At 60.1% G+C, this 9,346-nt stretch overlaps 1 protein-coding gene across 4 annotated transcripts; it reads right to left on the minus strand.

Annotated features, from left to right (window-relative positions):
• Positions 1-96: 96 nt before the first annotated feature.
• Positions 97-7,378, minus strand: MBD6 (methyl-CpG binding domain protein 6). 4 transcript variants are annotated; one of them, XM_075551390.1, is made up of 13 exons: positions 7,109-7,378; positions 6,027-6,090; positions 5,693-5,829; positions 5,308-5,410; positions 5,029-5,191; positions 3,752-4,786; positions 2,918-3,579; positions 2,500-2,653; positions 2,190-2,359; positions 1,687-2,100; positions 1,527-1,594; positions 1,250-1,313; positions 97-1,081 (listed from the first exon to the last, which is right to left on the minus strand). In XM_075551390.1, the coding sequence occupies exons 3-13, from the start codon at positions 5,803-5,805 to the stop codon at positions 1,007-1,009; spliced, it is 3,021 nt and encodes a 1,006-aa protein (XP_075407505.1). In that variant the 5' UTR covers positions 5,806-5,829; positions 6,027-6,090; positions 7,109-7,378; the 3' UTR covers positions 97-1,006. The 4 variants fall into 4 exon arrangements, with proteins under 4 accessions (XP_075407505.1, XP_075407508.1, XP_075407506.1 ...); XM_075551393.1 differs by having other exon boundaries at positions 1,527-1,579; positions 7,109-7,377; XM_075551391.1 differs by lacking the exon at positions 7,109-7,378 and adding an exon at positions 6,518-7,073.
• Positions 7,379-9,346: the final 1,968 nt, after the last annotated feature.

The following is a 9,346-nucleotide window of genomic DNA, read 5'->3' on the forward strand; positions in this document are numbered from 1 at the left end:
ATAATAGGTGAGCTAAACCGCTCTCCCACAAGAGAAGATTTGAAATGCAACCTGTTCTCAACAAAAAAACAAAAAATGAGTACAGAGACAGAGCCAGAATTTCAAAATATTCTCATCTGTTAAATTAAGAGTGTCTCCCATAGAAAAGCAGTGGAGGCCCCACAGGGCAAGTACAAAACAGAATTAAAACTCCCAAGGGTCTTGTCTTTACAAAAGGAAAGGCAGGAGGCAGCCCCTGGACAGCTGGTCATGCTGGCTGCTCCGGTTGGACCACGTTGCATAATCCTCGGTCGCATCATCACAATGTCTCTGAGCGTTCAGGATGGGGGAAAGGGGGCAGTGTAGTGTGTATGGGAGGAGAGGCGCAGGGGCCCCTCTTTGCCCTCTGACCCCCTTTTTAAATCCCAGAGGAAAGTGGGGGTGGGGGTGGGGACGGGACCTGGCTACACCTTGAAATGAGGCTATGTGTTTCCAAAACTTGGGGACAGGTTAAGAGGGGATCTGTGCTTTGAGCAACCTGAGCCAGAGACAGAGGGGTGTTGGAAGGGGAGGGAGGACGCATGATGCTTATTGCTTTGTACCTTTCACTGGGAAGGAGGGCAGCAGCCAACAGTAGCTCACAGGTTTGTAAACTGAGCCTGCTGGCTTTAAGAAGGGAGGCAATGAAGTCCAATTAAATATAAGAGTCATTTGTGCAAAAATAACTTAAACAAATAAAAGACCTGGGGAAGGGGGAGTTCCCCTTAGCGCCTGGTGGGGAGACGGCCATATACCACCACCCCCCCAGGCCTTTTCAGTGACATGGCTTTGGGGGGGAAGGGGGGAGATTCCCTACCCCTTTCAGTGGCTCAGGATGGGATTGTAGGGGAAGGGGTCGCATTTGTGCTCCGAGTGAGGAGGAGTGCCCCCACCCACTGTCCACAGGTGCAGGTGGCCGGCAGGGACTCCCAAGGCTCAGCACTCAGCTCTCCCCAGTCAGGGTCAGATCCAGCTCCAGGTATGGTTGCTACGGGGCCAGTTTCCTCCTCTTGTTTTTGGCAGGACGGCCAGGGCGGGCACGTGGAGGCAGAGGGACAGCCGCCTGGACAGGCAAAGTTGAAGGAAGTCAAGGGAAAGCCTTCATACCTCTCCTCTCCCCTCTAGCTCTTTCCAAACCTCTCCCCCCCCCCCCCCCCCCGCTGCCTCCATCCGCACATACCCACCCTCCCGTGCTGGGCCAGTGCCGCTCACTCGCACTGGCAACACTTACACGAGTCATGGGGCTGGGTTCCAAGGTAACATCCTGGCGAGAGCTATTGCTGTTTCGAGTGGGGCTGCAATGAGGGGCAGAGGTAATCAGGACCACTGGCCCTAGCAGGTTTCAGAGTCGGGGAGGGACATTTTTCTACATCTGGCTTAGTAAAGGCACAATATCATCCTAGTTTATAATGAATTAAGATTCTGCCCTGTTGGAAGGTCACTTTGAATATTCTGTACACATACACATCAGGCAAAAGACAGGATTGCAGAAGAGACCCAGCACTCACTTGTATTTTCTCCTCCGGCCTCGACGAGACTTTCTGATCACCCCAGGAGGCACCTGGGAAAAGATGGACTAAATGTGTGGGACAAGTTAGAAAAGGCACCATGCCCCCCACCCCCACCGCTGCTTTCCTCCTGCCTGTGCCCCTATCACTCTCTACTCACCTTAAGCTCCTCAGAATAGGGCCCGGGAGGGGGTGGGTCCTTGGGCTCAGCACCCTCTTCAGCCAGCTCCCCATTATGTTGCCAGTGGTGGGTTCTTCTTGGGGACCGTTCCATTTGTCCATTGAAGCCACCACGTGCCCCCCACTTAAGGGCCAGTCGGCCAGGTTCCCTCCGGCTGCCAGGCTTTCGGCCCCGGCCTGGCCTGGCTTCACCATTAATGCCCCTAAGTCCCCCTCCTCCCCGCCGGCCCCGCTTTCCTGACCCCCTCCCAGTGAGCAGCTCAGGGACTGGGGGGTCAGGAGAGCCATGGGGTGGGGCTAAGGCACTGAGGGGAGGCCGGGCAGGCTCCGGTTCAAGGGCTGAGGTGGGGCTCTCAGAGGGCAAACGGGGAGCTTCGGACTGCTCAGGAGGGAGCTGGAGGCAAAAAAGAAAATCCTAGTCTCAGACCCTCCACTACTTTAACTCAAAAGGAGGGGGCAGGGGAGAGCGCATCCACTCCTCACCTGGAGACTCTGTAGCAGGCAGGCTAGGGGACTAGATGCCTCTGAGAGGGGTGGGGGAGCTCCCCCTCCAGGGAGGAGCTGCAACCCCAGCTGGCCAGAGAGAAGAGGGCCAGGAGGCTGCAACAGGCTGGAGAGGGTCCCAGGGCTGCTGGTCAGTGAAGACAGGTCACCTGTGGAAGTGCAAGTCAGGGCTCTCTGCAGCCTGAGCTAGTGGCAGAGACTGCTGCCCCACTCCACCCAGGCTCTCCGCAGAGCGGCACTGCACCCTCCCTTCCTAGCTTCCACACCCAGTGTCTTCCCTCAGACTCACCCAGCAGGCTGGCACTCAGCAGAGGGCTAAGGAGTTGGGAGGGTCTCCCTGAGTTGGAGGGGGCCTTGCCCAGAGAGGAGGCCCCCGGGTCAGTAGTTGCCGTGGTGACACTGGAGGTAGGTGGTCCAGGTTGGGGGGCACTCAGTACACAGGGCTAAGGAGAGAGAACTGTTGTTGCCCCTATGTGTGTAACATAACTGAGATTGTCGTTCATCCACAATTTCACTGAAGTCTCCCAGGAGGTAGGCCATGCTTATTCAACACAGACCTGAGTTCCTGCTGCCATCCTACCCCAGCCAAGAAGGACCCCCCCCCCCAAAGCCCTGAGGAAGAGCTCTGGCAGGAAACCAAACCCCTTTATCCCCAGCTCCCTTCTCTGATTCTACTTCCCCTTGTGTCCCACTCACCCTGTCCTCACCTGGGGGGGTGTCCCCGAGGGGGGATCCAGGCTGGCAGCCAGCAGCGCAGAATTTAAAGCTATGAGGGTGGGGGGGGCTGAAAGTGGGGGGAAGAGGAGGGGGGGCAGGTCTCCCAAACCTGAAAATGGCTCCCCACTTGGACCCCCGGCTCCCTCTACAGACCCCTCCCCATCCCCAGCTGTGGGGCCCAGGGCCAAGAGAGGCAGGAAAGAGGCAAGGAGGTTGCTAGGAGGGGCGGAAGGAGGAGGAAGGAGCTCTGAGGAGGGTGGTGGAAGCAAGGAAGCCACCAAAAGTGAAGGTCCTTCAGGCTCGCCAGGGGCTAAGGGAGGGCCAGGTCCTCCAGGTGGGGGTAGCAGGGGCTCTGGGGGAGGCTGCCCCCCTCCCCCAGCCAGCATGCCAAATAAACTGTGGCTGAGCAAAGGAGAAGGTGGGGGCTGCCCTAGACTCAGAGGGAGAGGCAGGGCCCCCAGCATCCCTGGGAAGCCAGCTCCACTCAGTGCCAGGCCCTGCTCAGGGCTGGGGAAGGGGAAGGCTTCCCCTCCGGCCAGGGAAGGTAGAGGGCAGGCTGGGCCCACCCCCATCCCAAACCCCTCTGATGGGCTTTGAAGCACAGGGCTGGGGACCACAGGGGCTTTGGAGGCAGCTGGTGGGGCAGGGGCACCTGTAAAGGAAGGCACAGATTCAGCTCAAGGGAAGCCCTTTTCCCCAGGACCCCAAGAACCCACCTCCCTGCCCCCAGCCCAGCAAACCCAACCAAGAACTCTCAACTCGCCCTAAACACCTTGCCGCCTCTCCCACCCACGGTGAGGAAGGCTTCCATGACCCTCAAGTACCTGGCACACTGCTGAGGCTGCCACTGGTGGTCCCAGGCAGGGAGGGCTGGATGGGGTGCCTGGGCTGAGGAGGGCTCCCTGAGGAGAGGGTTGGGGGAGGAGGAAGGTGTGCATCTGACCCCAAAAGGTTAAAGCTTCCATCAGAATGGGAAGGGCCAGGGGTGGATAGTCCCAGCAGGGACAGCACAGAGGGGAGGATTGGTTGGGATGGCTCTGCGTAAGGAAAGGGTTGGGGGGCAAGAGAAGGGGCCCGAGGGCGACTCCTTCTGGGTGTCTGAGGGCCTCCACCCTCCAGTAATCGCAGTACAGTTGGGGGTCGGCGGGGCCGACGCTGCGGAGGATGGGGTGATGAGGAGTGGGCAGCTGAGGGCGCCTGGGCACGGGGCCGGCGGCCCTGTAAAGTGCTGGGAGGGGGTAGTGGGGGGTGCTGTGCCTTGGCTGCCGCAGAGAGTAGGTTGCTAGCGAGGAAGGGAGATGCCCTGGGCCCTTCCACCGTGGGGGCCCCTCCCAGGGGCCCCAGGACCAAGGGCAGGTGCATAGTGGCTGAAGACACTGGTGGCTGAGTGGCAGGACCAGAGGGGGCAGGGAGATTATTGCTGGAGGGCAGGGGAGGAGGAGTTAAGGCATCACTACAGTGGAAAGGATGGTCAGAAGGGGGTGAGGAGGAGGCATGGGGGGCTGGAGGAGAGCCCAGGTCTGGGGTCACCAGGCTGGATAAGAGAGTAGCCCCCCAGTTGTATGAGGGGGCATTGAGGCTGATAGCAGGTGGAGGAGGTGGGGCTGGAGAGGGGGCATTGCCCCTGGGAAGGAAACAGGGGCTGCTGCTCCCCGAGGGCACAGGGTCAGGAAGCCTTGGTGGTGGGAAGAGCCCCGAGGGGCCTGCGAGGGCAGGGAAGGCCTGGGGGACAGAGGGAGGTTCAGAGGGAAGGGAGCCGGGACCACCATTAAGTGGGGCTGCAGGAGGAACTCGACAAGAAGGGCGGATAGAGGGGGGCCCTGGGGACACAGTGTGGAAGATTTGGGGGCTTTCTCCTCCTGTAATCAATGAGAAGCAAAGGATCAGTCTGAGGCACCCCTTTCCAGAACTCCCTTTTGCTTTCAGTCCCAGGGCCCCTAAATTCTCACCCTCCCTGCTGGCTCCTCTCCCCAAGCCTGGCCCTGCCCTGATGGCCCTGCTCCACTCCACTGCAGGATCCCTCTCCAAGCTCCTCCCACCTTCCTTCTTCTAAGCCCTTAGGGTTTTTCCTCAGTCTTCCCAATAAGTGCAGAGGGCTCACCGGGAGAAGAGTGTGAGCAGGTGGTCTCCATGCTTCGGTACAGGGTTGCCATAGCAACGGCTTTCCGCCGGTGGTTGCACAGCTTGGTCATGTCCTCCTCTGATGCTGGCCCCACCCCAGCCCCACCCAGGGTCACCGGGGCCAAAGGGTCAAAGTTGAAAACCTATAAGGCAGAGGGCAAGGACAGAGACCCTGAGAAGGGCTGCCATGGTTAGTGACTGGCAGGAGTTCTTTGGCTTAGCCCCATAGCCTCTGGCACCACCACCCCGCCACACTGACCTTAGGGACATTGAGTGGACACTCCAGACCGCACTTGCAGGTCCCATCACTGAGGAGGTAGCTCCGGGTTTGCTCCAAGGAAGACAGCTCGGTGCCACTTGGGCTGAGAGGGCACAAGGTCAGGGGATTAGAGTTAGTAGGCACCAGATCCGGAACCGTTCCTACAGAGCAGTTTGTACCACAGTCAAGACTTCCTTGGGAGCCCTTGAGTGGCAGGGCAGAGGGTAAGGGGTGCAAGAAGAGGCAGGGCCAAGAGGGGGCAGCCTGGTTCCCAGGGATGGAGATGGTGATGGAGGGCAAGAAGGCAAAGAAGAACAAGAGGGCCATGACCAGAGGGCAGCAGTAGCCTGGGCAGACAGCACTTAGGGAAGGGGAAAACTCATACCTGATATAGAGCACAGCACCCTCTCGAACACAGCGCTGCCAGCCAATAGGGACAGACGTGGCCACAGGGCCCCCAGCTCTGTCTGCTCCACTGCTCTCATTGCCCCCATTCATTGTGTGTAATCAGCTCCCACGCGCCTGATAACACAGACATCCGTGTGTGGGCACCAGCAGGACTGGGCCGGCCTGGGTACCTGAGGGAGTACTCCGAGAAGGCAAAGGTTGTGGGGAGACCCAAGAAAGCTGGGGGGAGGGGAGTGCCAGAGTGGCTAGAGGAAGCCTCAGAGCTGGGAGAAAGTCTAAAGGGGAGCTCTCTTCCACACCGCCATGGCTACCTGAACATCTCTGCAAACATTGTGGGGGCCAGTCTAAAGCCAGGGCCGCCTGCTTAGCCCACACCTACAATACAAGAGAGAAGAGGCTGTCAGGAAGTTGCCCACCACCTCAGGAGGGCACCACAATCCAGAGCTTTCTCAAGGGAACCATCAATCCTTATGGATGTGAGCGAAGTGAATCTGCTGGCCGAGTGAGCGGAGCCCACAGCCATCCTTTCCAAGCCCAGTCCCTAGGGCCCTGTGGGCCAGAGCCCCCACTCGCGGGAAGCAGCAGTCAGAGCCCTACCCTTACATCCATGAACAAACAGCAAGGTTCCTTTGTCCCACCAGGGCCAGGAGACCTGAACCACCAGGAGTGTGGACAAATTCCCATGATGCCAGGGCACTAGAAGTTCCCCCATGCATCTGTTCCCACCCCCAAGATCATATAAAAAGTCCAGATTGCCAAGCAGGTCACCCAGCACTTGCAGGGCTGTCCCCCCAGGTGGTACCTGCAGTACTCCCCCGGTGCCTGCTCCATTAGACAACCACTGATCTAGATCATTTGGGTCTTCTTTGGAGACTTCGGAGTTACAGCCCTGTCTTCTCTCCCAGAATCCTGAGAAGCTCCTGCTTTGCCCCAACACCGAAGGTAAGGGGACTCCGAATCTCCTGTCCCCACTGGCTCCAAATTAGCTCCGAGTGACTTTCCTCTGCTATGTGGGGACGCCCCTTAAGTGTGCAAGTAGCCCCCCAAGCTCGCCGTCGCTCCCACACTACACTCGAGGCTTCCAAACTTTCCCTCTCATAACAAGGCGCCCTGTCACCCCAGCCTGCTTCCCTTAGCTTGAGGAGGAGGGGAAGGCGCACGAAGTAGGAAGGAACTTGGGGAGAGGACGGGGCGGTGGGTGGGCGAAACACTGAGGGGAGGGAGGTGAAGAAGGCAGAAGTCAGGCTCTGAGAGGAGGGTCGGCAGCAGCAGGTGAGGGCGGGGGAGTGGGGATGAGGCCGCGGAAAGGGGCCGAAAGGACGCGGAGGGGCAGAAGGTAGGGACTGAAGGGAGAGTAGGGGGAGGGGCAGGGGGGGCCGGGCCCCGCACTCACCGCGGCCCATGGTTCGGCCGGCCCCGCCCTGCGCAGTCGCGGCCCAGAGGGTGAGTGGGAGGGAGTGGGAGGAGGGTCGGCGGAGCCCGAGCCTCCGGTTTGGCCCTGGCCGGTCCTAGCAGGAAGCGCCGCCGCCGCTGCCGCGGATCACCGAGCGACCTCCTGCGCATGCGCCATGGGGGCCAGGGACAGCCCTGGGGATTCCGTTCCCAGAAGGCACCGCGCAAGCTGCTGCCGCCGCCGTCGCCGCCGCCACCGCCGCCACCGCCGCCGTCGCCGCCGCCCGGACGGGAGAGGGGCGGGGCCGGGCCCCAGCCCAGTGGACAGCGACGAGCCAACAGGAGGGGCCGCAGTGCGCATGCGGGAGCGCGCCCACCCCTCCCCCACAACCCCCCATTAATCCCCAAGAGAACAAACACCCCACGCGGCCCCCCCTCCCCCGTGCTCCGCGGAAGGATCTGCGTCTCTGCACAGGCCGCCGGTGGGCCAATCCCCGCCCGCGCCGGGGAGGGGCCCCTTCCAGAGACCGTGTGCAGGGAGCCTGGAATGCCAGGTCCGGGAGGGGCCAGCCCCCAAGCATGAAAGTCGCAACTTGCCCTGCCCCGCCCCACAGGCTTCGCGGGCAGGGTGCTGGGACTTGACCCACCTCCCCAGGTCAACATGTCACAACACGACCTCAGCCTGTGAAGTCACATGACCTCTGTCTGTCAACTGACAACCAGGCCAGGAGAAACCATCTGGTCCAACCCATGCCGACCCCCATTTACAGGAGGGGAAATGGAGAGATGGAGCAGTCTGGCCAAGAACCTGTCATTGCAACCACCACCTCGCCCTGGCATCCAGTCACAGCCGGCCTTGTGACAGTTTCTAATTAGACAAACTAGCTGCCCCCATGAGGGGATGACTGGAAATCTAACAAGCCACCACATGGCCTCTGTTTTCCACTTAATGGCACAAGAAAAATACCTTGCATTTTGTACGGTGCTTTTTGTTCAAGCTGCCCCCAAGTCCACAGTACTCTCGTTTTATCTTCACAACTCATTGTCTTTAATTTACAAACAAGAACAGTCATACGCGGAAAGATTCAGTGGCCAGTTAAGGGTCAGGATCCCTGGACAAATGAAGGGCAGCTGAGGTCCCTGACATCCCAGGTCAGGACAGTCATGCGCTCAAGTGCACCCACATGTCCCAAAACTCTACTGCAGGTCACAACCCCGGACACTTTGGAAGCAGGGGCTGTGTCTCACTCGCTCCTCACAGCAGAGGGGTGGAGGGGGGCGGGGGTCATAGGACTTGCCCGGCACTGAAAAGGGCGGATCTCAGTCCTGTGAAGAACACGAGAGCCGTGGCGTGCGGGGAGGGGCGGGTGGTGGTGGGGTAGATAAGTAGGGAAACCATTGGGAATCGTTTCCACAGGGCAGAAAATAGGAATTCTGGCATGTTGAGGGCTCAACAGAAACTTTACAAAGATAGTCAAGGGTGGTCTCCTGAGAGAAGCTGAAGATGACGACCAAAAGGATTCAGTATAAGGGCCCCTTTCTTCGGGGAGAGTCGGGGGACCTTCCAAAAGACAACCCTAGTAAGTGGATGGAGACTTTCAAAGGAGGCTGGTTCAAAAAGCCTAATGTGTTGGCAGAGAAGCAAGAAAGATGCTTCTCCCGAAGCAAGACATCAAACGGGGGCGGCGACCGCTCTTGAGAAAGACGAGCGGCAGGGAAGGGTCTACAGCAGTGTAAGGGCAGCCACGGTGGACAGCCGTTGGGGCCGTTGGGTGCCCGGAGCCGGCGCCCCGCCCTCTCTCCTCTCCTCTCCCTCCCTCCCTCCCCTCTCCGCCCCCGGCCCCCCGCACCTCCCACCACCCTGGTTGTCCCCGCGCGTGCGCGCACGGACACCGGTTGCCAAACATTGCATCATCCCCTCCGCCTGCCTTCCTTTCCCGCCCCTCCTCCAAGACTCCCCTCCGCGCGCGCGCATGACTCACCCACCGCCTCCGCGAAGCCGCGTGACCCGAAGCCGCTTCCGGGTCCAACTCTACGTCGACCCCCAGGTGGGCGGGAACGCAGTGGGCGGTGCCACGGTTGCCTCCTGAGTGGCGGAGGGAGGAGGTGAGGCGGGGCCAGTGCCAGCGTGCCGCTTGCGGATTGGCAGACTTTTTTAATTCCGCCCCCGAGGGGAGGGCAAGGCCATATTAAAAGATCCCTGCGCTTTGCCTCGCGTAGGTTAGAGGTTTGAGTCTAA

The sequence above is a fragment of the Tenrec ecaudatus genome, chromosome 6 (genome assembly GCF_050624435.1).
Source record: "Tenrec ecaudatus isolate mTenEca1 chromosome 6, mTenEca1.hap1, whole genome shotgun sequence".
NCBI classification, from domain to species: domain Eukaryota; kingdom Metazoa; phylum Chordata; class Mammalia; order Afrosoricida; family Tenrecidae; genus Tenrec; species Tenrec ecaudatus.